This window comes from Augochlora pura, chromosome 9 (assembly GCF_028453695.1).
Source record: "Augochlora pura isolate Apur16 chromosome 9, APUR_v2.2.1, whole genome shotgun sequence".
NCBI lineage: Eukaryota > Metazoa > Arthropoda > Insecta > Hymenoptera > Halictidae > Augochlora > Augochlora pura.
The window spans coordinates 4093519-4105712 of record NC_135780.1 but is presented as its reverse complement, the minus strand read 5'-3'; the positions used below and the strand labels follow the sequence as shown (position 1 = coordinate 4105712).

The window sequence follows — 12194 nt, the reverse complement described above, 5'->3', positions numbered from 1 at the left end:
GGCACGAGCGAGAGAGCAGGCGATGAGAGCGAGCGAGCGAGCGAGCGTGTAGGTGAAAAAGGGATTCCCCTCGGATCGCGGCGGGTCAGAAGCGTGATATTTTAGCGGGCTCGCGGTATCAGCCTTAATATCTGAAATTCTGAAGGCAGGCACCCATACCGACCGGAACGAGGATATAGTCTCTGGTCTCCCGTTTTTTCTTCGCTTTCGCGGCGAGGATTTCGCATCTCGCTTGGTGTGTGCCCGTCCGTATCTTGGCCGGTCGGCGCGCGAGTCTGTTCGACCGCGCGGGACAATCTCCTCGCAGCATCGTCCGCCGATGTATCATCTTACGCCGGTGCTAAAGGCGATGACTTTATCACCGATCCGGGCAATCATTCACCTAGCCGCTGCCTCTCCTCGCCCCTCCGCGCCCCTCCGCGCCGGCGCGATGCGGTCGCGTTCCTTTTCCTCGCCCTTTTTCCCCTCGCAAGCTCGCCACGACAACCACCCGGCAGCTCCCTTCTCGTCCCCGAAAGGTGTCGACGTAACAACCGTATATAAGTAAAACGCTTTGCGTGCCGGGAACGCGAGTCTTCTTCTCGCTCCCTTCTCTTTCCCTTTCTCTCTCTCTCTCTCTCTCTCTCTCTTTCTCTCTTTCTCTCTTTCTCTCTTTCTCTTCCTCTCTCTTTCTCTCTTTCTCCCCGCGATACCTTGCTCCTTTTGCCTCCAGCATAACGGATCGAGCGGACGCGAGCCGTGGAATTATCGCCTCGAACTGCGCGCCGCCAGGGACCGAGGTAGCTGCCGGTCGAAACCGAAATAATTACGGTCCTGGTCCTCCGCTAGGCCCTGTCTGCTCCGCGGCCGGCCCTCCGGCCCGATTGTTTATTTAGCTTTCAACCGGTAGTAACCCCCCGCGGGAACGATACCGGACGATTTTTCTGGAAGTTCGGACCTGCGCCCGGGCGCCATCTTTGCGCTGAATCCGCCAGGGAAATTGCCACTTGCCCCTTCGTGGACGACGTCGGTATACTGTACTAACTGTGACAAACATTCATAATTATCACAGGTTTAACCCTTTTAGTGCCGGAGGCCGATATATCGGTCCGCGCTGCACTGGCGAAAACTGCCTTATACTTATACCTTTGTTATTTATGGAATTTCCAATGAATATAGAAAAATTGGTGTCACTGTTTCATTCTCAATTTCGTCCTTAATGCACTTCTTTTTCAATTACGTAAATATTGCTTTTCGTTTCGTTTTTATCAGCCTTTTTCCAAACCCTAATAAAACCGTGAAATTTGGCTTTTTCGCCCGGCACTAAGAGGGTTAAATTATCGTCACTTTAGAGTTTGGAAATTGTTCGCTTGATTAATTTTTGGAAATTAAATCAAGTTGCTGTTGCATTAGGAAAGACAGATAGATAATAAGGCTGCAAGAATTACCTGTAAATTTATGTTTTATAATGATGGAATTGCTGGATGTATTGTCCATGGTACAGTTGTTAAAATAATCCGTCAGTTTTAATAATCCGAGCACGTTTTCCAAGGAAAAGGGATATTTTTCCTTGCAATATTCTTCCTAGTATGAATTAATTGTAATTATGCTTTGAAACCAACTTAAGTGAGAACATGTTAACTCAATTTAATGCTGAACGTCTATGAAATAGAATCACTCATATTTCCCTTACTATTCCTGCACTTTTTATTTTTGATCGCTGAATCTCCAAGCGATGAGCTGCAAAATTTACCACGTGATTTACCTCCAGCTTTATTCATAGTAAACGATACCGAAGTATTCCTTGAATCTAATTTAATCACTTTAAAAAAATGAGTATTAGACTTATTATATAAAGACTATTACGCATTTAAAATAAAATTGACCACGCGAAAGATGCAACAACGAAGACATCGGAAGAATATCCTTTCATTCGCCCCGACGTATCGACAACATTATCGGAAGAACATCTTGATCCACCTCCAGCATCTGGCAAACGAGTCGGAGAACATTTCTTTCGCATAAAGATCCACGTTTCCCGTCATTCGCTATTAATTGCTTCTAAATTATTCACGGAGTCGGATTCAGCCTAGCCATAGGGAAAAAATGTACAAGTCCGCAGCAGCGCCGATTGACCACGGAGTTGTAAATTACGCTTGCGAGCCGGCCGGAAAATTTATTGTAATCGTTCCCGCGATCAAGTGTACAGCGCGCAACAACGAGTCCCCGCGTTGTGACGCACCCTGTACGTCCGCGGAGCGTTTGAGCCCCGCGAATCGCGCGCCGCGATGGGACCAAGGTCCCCGAGGAGGCCCCAAGGCATGCCTTCTAGAGCGTTTGTACAGGTTACGCGTTAGGTGCGTGCACACATCGTTTCCGTGGGTTTTATCGAGTCGCGCGACGGACGTTTACGATCCTCGAACACCTACTCGAAGCTGTTGGTCTTCCCGCGCGGCTCCGCGCTTCGACGTCCCGCGAAGATCGGCGAAAGCTCGACGGATTTCGATCGACGCCCGATTCCACGCCGCCTATAAAATTCTTAGCAAGACGCGGCCGCGACTGTCCGTCGCTGAATCGCGTCGACGATGGCTTGATGGCTCGTTCGTTCTTGAAACTGTTGCTCCATTTGCGAAACGCGCGATTCGGGCAATTTGTGCCACGTTATCGTGTCCCTTCGATCGCCGGTTTCGAGCATCTTCGATTTTACGTCCTCGGTGTGCCGGTAATTGCTGGATTGCGGTTCCAGGCAGACGATATTGTTTCTACTCTTGCTGTTTTATACATTTCAAGCTGATTTGGAAGCTACGTCGACTCTCTTTTCTATTTCGATGCATTTTTGCATTTCGATGTGAAATTGAGTATATTTAGAGATATTATTATTACCGTTTACTATTACTGTTATTATTATTATTTGCCATTCTTGTTGCTATCATTCGTTATTATTACCATTATTAATTTTAATCAGGATCATGTTAAGTCTATTGTTTCTACTTTTGATGTTTTATATATCTCAAGCTGATTTGTAAGCTACGTCGGCTATCTTTTCTGTTCTAATGCATTTTTGCATTTCGATGTGAAAACTGAGTATATTTAGAGATATTATTATTACCGTTCACTATTACTATTATTATTATTATTTGCCATTCTTGTTGCTATCGTTCGTTATTATTACCATTATTAATTTTCATAAGGATAACGCTAAGTCATACATACTACACGTTGTAACAACATAAATTTCCCTATTTGTATACACACATATGTATATCAATAAATATTATTACTTTTACTATTATTATTAAACGATTGCTTATTTGGAATATCAGGAACTCTAATCTCAGTGCTCGCTCATTGCTGACCCATACGCAAGCATAATACCGTGTGCGATACTCGTGAAAAGTTGAGAGGCAGATTTGATGCGCGTTCGGACAATAGGTCGAAGGTATTTCGAAGAACCCCATGTAACGAAGGGAGGAGAGATGATGGAAGTGGAAGGCCATCGACGGGAACAGCAGGTTGGCACCAGAAGACGTAGGCGAGCCGCTTCTTTCATGGGTCTCTTCATGGTCAATGACACTCGGCCGGCCGATGTTTATAACGCGCGGCGACGTTCGCGCGTCGAAATCAAGCGGCGAGCTTCGCCCCCGAAACGCACGATAATTTACCTGCGAATAACCGCGGAGTGACCTGCTCGCGACCAATAACCGATAAACCAGTCGACTCCAATGAGCATATAACCTACGCGACTTTGCATCATCTTGGACCCACGAATTCTAAAAATACACGGCGTCGAAGGAAGAGTTATTCATCGCCTACCAAAAGAAGAATTAAATAGGGTGGTTTATGTTCGTCGACTTTCTATTTTTTCAATATACTCCTAAATTATTATACTTAGTGAGAAAATGGACAATTTGGGGGCAATCGGGTAAAAGGGTCTATGCATTCGTGGCGAAGTTTAAATAATTCAAATACTTGTAGCGCAGCAGGATTAATTTTAATTTTCAGCGCTAAAAGAGTTAACGATTAATTTTTGTTAGCGAACAGAATTGCTCGTTGTTGTTTTAGAGATATTACTTTAAATGATTTCGAGTGGAGGTAAGAGCTTAGATGAAATTTGACTCTAAAGTTGCTCAATTTTACTCTGAATTTTACTCTGAATTTTACTCTGAATTTTACTTTAAATTTAACTCAATTACACTCTAGATTTGACTCAATTTAACTTTATATTTGATGTATATTCTGACAGAATTTTTACACAAACTATGTAACTATGATTTCTCAAACGAGACTGTAATTGCGCTACATAAATCTCAAAATGTCTTTTCAATTTAAATTCTTATCACGGCCATAAGAATCGACTGTTCCTGAGCGAACTACAATATATTTTAATTTACTACAATTTCAGAAAGAAATTATAAGAATTTCCAAAACCTGATCATTCTTAAATTCAAATAAATTAATAAATTATTATGTATCAACGATATTAAGAAAACAACATTTCCAGAAGCACAATCAACAGCGGTCGACATTAAAAAGGAAGAATAACTTTAAACAAAATAAGTACAAATTAATAAGCAAGCTCTACAAGACTGCTAAAACTACAATAATAAAAATAACGATAATAATGTTCTAACTCCAAGAAAAAGAAGCGCCAACGTCTCCTATAGGAAACGAAGATCATAGAGCAGCGATCGAGTCGCGAAACCTAACGGGCCGACTATCGCGCGAAAATTAGGTTAATAAAGAAAGGTCGACCTTGAGTTCCCGAAACCTAAAGCTCGCCGCACTCGGTCCGCGAAAGACCAATTTAGGATTACGCAATGGCCGACGTGCCAAGGGGCCAGCAGCTTCGAGATAAAATCCCGATTTATGGTGCGTACCTGGCCGTACCTCGCGCCATACTTATGGGAGCCCGTGGGTGGCCTGACAACGGCCACGTCCACCGGCTTTCCGGAATCCTTACGTTCGCCGCGAACGATTCCTGATCGCGGTGGAGAAAAACATCGATCGCCGGTAGTCGAGCTTTCCGCCGAGTATTTTCCATCCCTCGGCTCTTCGTTTCGCCGTGTGCGCTCCTTCGAAAAACGATCCCTCCTCTGCCCACTTTTTATGGGCTCCCCTCGCCGGATTCATAAATCAGCTTGTTTGTAACCCGTTCGTAAATCACGAGATTCGCTAGTGCCGATGGTTAAGTCGATCGCTGTCGATGAAATGGCGCGAACAAACCGCCGAGACGACGCGCCGATTTTTAGAAATATTTAATAGTTTTTTTCCGAGCCTTAGCTTGCTCGAGAAAAGCGTCGCGATTCGGTCAAGTCATCTAGCGCTGCACTTATGGGGTTTTAAAAGCGATTGATATTTGTCGTATGACGAAAGTGACGCGATTGAATTTATCAAAACCTTGTGCGATTTTTATCACTATTGTTTATTAACTGTGAGCACTATGATCTCTTCGAGGAAATTGTAATCGTGCTAAATAAACTTTGACAGTATTTTTTAATTCAACAATCGTAGAGAGATCGATAGAATCGTCTGTATTTGTTGAAAGTAAAGCTGTCATTGCTCCCTGATTCTTTATTTTCTGATATATACCATTAAAAAAACTATTTCTACTAGATAATTGTGCATTAATTTCTTTACCCCAACACATATTATAATAACGATCTTTCAAAGTTCGAACAAATCCTACCTTGTCATTATTATAGAACAATCTCCCATAGAATGACCCTTATAACTTTACTACAGTGGAACTTATCAGAAGGAATCGAGAAGACAACGTACGTTCGGATAATAGAACAGTAGCCACCTATTTTTTCAAACTCAAGTTCAAACTCATTTTTAAACTCTATTAGTATAAGCATTTAATTATCCATTCTCTACCAATTAATTCCAAGACGAACTAACATGTCGAACAGAAGTACCACAGAAAATATCTTGACAAAAATTAATAAATAAAATGATAAATGATTATAAATATGCTGAATTATATTTTTGTAAATAAGCTCCGCTATCCTAATATTAAACGCGAAACATAGTACTCTAACACGATGATCAAATTCGGAGATCCGAATAATCGAAGTTTAACTGCAAAATTGTGAAATAAAATCTATAGAGAAGTGAATGGCGATGGTTTTAGCATTAAGCTTCCGAGATTCATTAAATGCCGTCATTGTTTCTGCAGCAAGGATATGGTTTTCTGTTGAAGGAGCCGCGTTGGGTCGCCGACGATGTCAGCGACGGTGGCCGGCAACCAGCAGCAACAGCACCCCCATCAGGAATGGGACATCAACGACTCGAACGTGCCGAGGGTAATTATCCTCCGCCTTCCAGGCGCAATTAAATCTCATTGTTCGTCAATTCCCCACGTGTAATCAAGGCGACGCGCCTCGCACCTTAGGAATTGCCGATTCCCGAACCAGGTAGCCCGGCGAAGAATGCGATACCGTTTACGGGGGTTCGCGTCGTACTCGCTGCCTTCACGTTCGTGTCACACGTATGCAATATTTCACGCGAGACTGTAAACCAGGGGATGCCTCTGCGAATGCGACGCGTCGATGACGTATTTTATGGCGACGCAAGAAAGCGTAATTCCCGTGTCCATGACTTCTTTCGAGAATTTCCCAGCTGTACGGACCGTTTTGGTTATTGTTCTAGCAGGGATCTCGAAAGGTTGGCCGTTTTGGGCAAAGAGCATAAATTTTGCTTGGCCATGTAGTCTCCGGCAATTGATTTGAACGTTTGTTTGCTGTATTGACTCTTGAACTTCGTGCTGTTTGATTTTTGATAAGTAATTGTTAATAATGCGTCGAAGAATGCTGTAAGAAATATATTAAAAAGGAATTGATGAATAGAATTATAAATGGTTCGCCACGGGAGTTATAAACAATTCTAGGTAGTTTGGGGTTTATTTCTTAGAAAATAGTCGCGATTCTAGTGTCATTATTGTGAATTAATTATACTTTCTATGTTAACTGTCTGAGGAATTAAATTGTCTCTCGTCAATATAGCAAATATAGTAGAAACTAACGTTCAATATTATAATAAACGTTATTATCTAACATTATTATAATATGTATATAAGAGTAATTAGATCTCGCAGATTATAAATTCATTTCTAACTTAATATGACGAGTATAATAACGCGCAATGATTCAAAAATACGATGTCAAAAGTAATCATCCCCTAAAGTTGAAGATCTAAGCTATCACCTAATCCCAAACGAAATTTTTACTATTTAGAGTCGACTGGTAGTATAGAGGAGTTTTAGAGTCGTGCAGGGCTGAGGTAATTAACAGAATGATTTATTTGCAGGTAGTAGAGTACGATCCTTGGTGCGAATGGGCGGACGGGCACGTAAGAAGGGTCTACGGGCCAGATTGCGAGGAGGCGAGAAGACACGCTTCGGGTTGGGCAATGAGGAACACGAACAATCACAATGTCAGCATCCTGAAGAAATCGTGCCTCGGTGTCCTTGTGTGCTCGCAGGAGTGCATACTACCTGGAGGTGGAAGGGTTCACCTTCGACCGGCTATTTGCGATAAGGTGAGCTTAGGTGAACGTCGGAGAAAAGAACGTCGTCAGAAAACTACGCTCTCGATCGTTGCAATGATAAAATATAATTTACTTTCGTCGACGTGAATGTATGTCGCAACTCATCGTTTCTTTTAATAAAAATATTCTTCCTAATAAATTATATTCCTTAGACTGAATAAAGAAGGCTCTATGTTAGTGAAAATCGCAAGGAAAAATTGCGATAATATTTATTAAATATAACTCTAAATAAAGCAGTCACTGTATTTTAATCTTAGCTAATGTATAGAATAATAGTAACATGGAATATTAAACTTCTACTAGAAAATGAGATATAAATACAATATCGAGTCACTTTTGTCTCTTCAATAATTATTTTTTAAAATGCTTAATACTTAATAATAGTAAAAATAATAATTATTATTTTCGAGGACACTGCCGCTGTTTAATAGAGGTCCTCAAAAATGTTACTATTTCGCTTTAAAAAGTTATGCTTTGAAAAACTCTGTTATATTTCTTACTGTACAGTAATCGTGATTGATTGCAAAGGGATCGCGAATTAATCGACGTTGCTCGGCATTGTTTAGGCGAGGAAAAAGCAACAAGGGAAACCGTGCCCTAACAGGCAATGCACGGGCCGTTTGGAGATACTTTCGTGCCGTGGTCATTGCGGTTACCCCGTGACGCATTTCTGGAGACACACCGAGCATGCGATATTCTTTCAAGCGAAAGGACAACACGACCATCCTCGGCCGGAAGCGAAATCCACGTCCGAGGCGAGGAGAAGCGTGGGCGCCGGCAGAAGGGTGCGAGGACTCGCGGTTCTCTTAGCCAGCGAGGCTGCTCTTGGCTCGAAAGTATGTTATCTTCGCCTAATTTCGCTTATTATCCCCCAATCCCTCCAAAGACGATATTTTTAGATCCGATTCCATACTATTTCAACTTTTTTTTGTAACTATTACATTAAACCGCGACATTTGTGCACGGAAACGAATAAATAATAATAGCAAAGCTATTCGAACGAATTAAAAATAATATCGCGATGAAAATAATTGCAAATCCTCTGGGAAGTAAGTAACAAATGAGCAGCGTAGGGTTTTATGTGATACTTAAGTACTTAGATAATATCTGCACGAACGTGTAATTTAAGAACGGTATCTATTCGCTGCTAATTGAACAATAAATAAATAAGTAATGTCATATATAAATTACTTCTAAATTTGATGAAAGATAAGATTTTATCGTTTGCCTCGTGATCTTGGAATGCTTTAATGTAATTTTGTAAAATAGTAATAATAATGATATTGACAAAGCATATTAATATAATATTAACACAACCTTAACATAATGTTAACATATATATAATATATTATACAATATAATATATAAATATAGAATACTATTTGTACATTTATATATTATTCACTATTTACTATTATATTAATATGCTAATATATTATTATATCATCGTAGATATAGGTTCATGCAATACAATATTAATATAAATAATATTCAAAATGATTCCGCAAAGAGATTTCTCAAAATGGCTACTACGACTCACCGGAAGTTGATCTTCGAATCCTGTTCGCCGGTTGCCAGATATCAATTGTCACGGCACTCGTTTGTTTTCACGTCACTCGAAGACACAATTAACAATGAAATTCACCACTTTGTTACAGTTAATGTCGCTGAGGGGAACGAAAAGACCGAGCTCGGAAGCGATCGAACAACCAACGAGAGCGACGCAACCTCCGCCGCTGATCTCGGACAAAGGTTTATATCTTTCAAACTATCGAAATACCTTGTCTATTATCGCCACGAATAAAGGAACAGTTCTTGCGAAGCTATCGCCGTGTAATTTGCGAGAAAATCTACGTTAGAAACCGTATCTTTTAACCCGAGTGAAACGAGCTTGATCTCTTCTCGCCCGCGTCGCAGCCACTAATGCAAACTAACGCCGCCAGGCGGCGCCAGTTGCCGGACTCTGAAATTGCCCTCCCCGGGAATTCAAATGAATTCTTACCATGCCTAGATCATTATAAACTTAATAAACAACTGGCTAACTAAACTAACTAAATTTCTCGGGAATTATTTTAGCGCATTGAACATTTTCTTTAATCTTTGGTTAGCATTTAGCCAGAATTTGCATTTAATAATATGCATTAAAGTTGATTGATTATTGTGAGCATCGTTAACATTTTTATAAAATTCCACAGTACAAAATTGAATCAAATTTGGTAGAATGTTTATTTACTTAAAATTTTACAGGCTATTATAAATAATATTTCATAGGTTACATATAAGAATAGTGTTAATATAGTACATGTTTTTAACCCTACTGTGTTCTATGACCCATTTATATGTCTATTTCTTTATTATTACTAAAATTATGCAATATTCTTTTAACATGATCAAATATGCGTTCTATTAAAGACGATTTTATATTTTATGTAAAAATATTGTTACCGCTTTCCTTTTCTCGAGATTATTTAAGATATACAACTGACTCGAAAACAGTAGCAGAACTAAGACAAATCATACCAATTTAATTGCAATGAAAAAATTCTACATCACCCAGATTGATCTTGAATATTAATTAAATATCTCCTCGTTTCAGGATACTCTTGCTCCTGTCCACCGTTCGAGTGCATGTGCGGCCTTCAAACGAACATCTCGAGTTACCAACCCTCCCACCACCATCAGACAACGATGTACCCCCAGCAAACACCCTCCAACGACACCCCCTACTGGATGCAGGACCCGGTGCAGCCTCAAGAGAACGCGTTAGGCTACAATCTCCCGGTCCAGGTGCCCCAGGAAGCCTCCTACCCCGACTTCCCTTCGTTCACGGGCGAGCTATTCCAGCCGGAGGAGATCTTCCAGCTGGACCAACCCCTGCGCCCGGAATTCCCTTTGAACTCTCAGGACGTAGCCAGATCGCCGCCCACGTTGCTGGACCTCGGCAGCGGGACGATCAAGTACGAGATGAAGCAGCACCAAGACCAGGCGTACTGGAACCAGTTCCTTAGCGAGGACTCCAGCAGCAGCCACTTGAGCATGCCGCAGGACGATAGGTTGCAGTTCCCGGGCTTCGAGCCGGAGAAAGACACGAACGGGTTCTGCGCGAAGAGACCCGTGAACAACCACTTCGTCCCCGAGAAGGAGATCAACCAGAACCACCTGAGCAACGCGCTGAACTTCCAGGAATACCAGCGGAACCAGAACCACAAAAACTTCGTGGATGGCACGGTGAAGAACGACCAGCAGCCTGGCTACTGGAGCCAGGACGACCGCCTAACGTTCCCCGGTTTCGATCCCCAAAAGAACGAAGGACTGCTGTCATCCAGAAGGGACGTCAGCTGCTTCCCCAAAGAGAACTGTCAGCCCGGTCTGATGGAGAACTACGCCATGTACCCGAAGAAGGAGTCCGAGCTGGCGGAGACTGCTCGTCCTGGCCGCAGCCCGGCGGAGAACAAGCAGTTCTCCTACGACGGCTACAGTCAGATGTTCGAGCAGGAGAAGAGCCACATGGCGAGCCGTTGCCACCAGAATTCGAACAGGATGGTGCTGGACGAGAGACTGCAGGCCAGCTATGGGAGCCACGAGGCACCCGACTCCACCGAGAGACTGTTCCCGGACTCCAGCGGCATGGACATCCAGTCACAGAACAGTCCCGAGCCTTTCTTCTATCCCAGCAACGACCGGTGCCATTACACCTGCGAGGTGCTAGACACGAGGGTGCCGCAGATCGCCATGAACACCGGCAACGCGCAAATCAATAATTACGGCGACGTAAGCGAGCTCGATCTGCCGCCGTTCGTCGATTACACCCTCGTCGGGATGCTCTGCAGCTCGGCCGAGGAGGACACGTCGAACCTGCTGACCGGCTGCCAGCAGAACACGCAGACCTACGTCACCCACCATTAGATCATCGCTGCGATCTTGTATTATAAATATTAAATATGCGGTATAGTTGTCCCTGGAGCGCGCCAGTGTCCAGTTTCGTTTGATCCTTCTGCGAGAATCGAATTGCATTCATGCTTGACTTTGGGTGATCGGAGCTCGTCGATGCTGTCATTCGCGGGGGGGAAGGACGGTCCGATAAGTGTTTAATTCGGGGACTGAGCCGACACTCTAGTCGTCGAGGTGAACGGCGCAGGGTAGTTGACAGCGATCCCCTGGCCGCCGTTCGACTCCTGCCAAGTGGCTTGCGAGTCCTGTCCAGGGCATGGCGTTCGAGTGAAACTATTTTATTGTTCTTGATTGAAGGGGATCGCGCGACAGACTGAACGGACGCGGTTTTAATAGTATTATCACGTTTAACAAGACGAAGGACCTCCTTTTTGTTAAGAAGCTATCTCGAATTGTTAATTCGATTGATTTGAATAAAGAACCTTTTGTTGAATGAAGCACTGTGTTGTTGTTTTTTGCGGTTATTGAGTGTCCTGTGGATTCTCGGGGCAAATTTAGGGTACAATTCGAAGGCATCGTTGGAAATTTATTCATGGAAGGTGGGGTTTCTTCCAGTTTTCGGGGTGCGATGTATTTGACGTTGTTTCTTGGTCTAGGAAATTGTTAAGGATTATTTGCTGTTAGTTTTAACTATCAAGATTTATGCGAAGAGTCTAGTTTTTATTATTCCTCTATATATTGATAACTAATATTAATGAATTTCCGGTAGAGATAGT

At 42.6% G+C, this 12194-nt stretch overlaps 1 protein-coding gene across 1 annotated transcript; it reads left to right on the top strand.

Annotated features, from left to right (window-relative positions):
- The first annotated feature begins 5697 nt into the window (after positions 1–5697).
- On the top strand, positions 5698–11433 carry LOC144475109 (uncharacterized). The gene is made up of 6 exons (XM_078190689.1): positions 5698–5753; positions 6182–6284; positions 7288–7518; positions 8094–8363; positions 9186–9279; positions 10124–11433. Exons 1-6 carry the CDS (start codon positions 5698–5700, stop codon positions 11431–11433), a joined length of 2064 nt encoding a protein of 687 aa, XP_078046815.1.
- Positions 11434–12194: the final 761 nt, after the last annotated feature.

Excerpts from the sequence above, each read along its gene's own strand:
- LOC144475109 (XM_078190689.1), top strand. The coding sequence starts at position 5,698 with ATGACCCTTATAACTTTACTACAGTGGAACTTATCAGAAGGAATCGAG. Across the intron at positions 6,285-7,287 it reads ACGACTCGAACGTGCCGAGG|GTAGTAGAGTACGATCCTTG; the intron begins GTAATTATCCTC and ends ATTTATTTGCAG. Across the intron at positions 7,519-8,093 it reads GACCGGCTATTTGCGATAAG|GCGAGGAAAAAGCAACAAGG; the intron begins GTGAGCTTAGGT and ends GGCATTGTTTAG.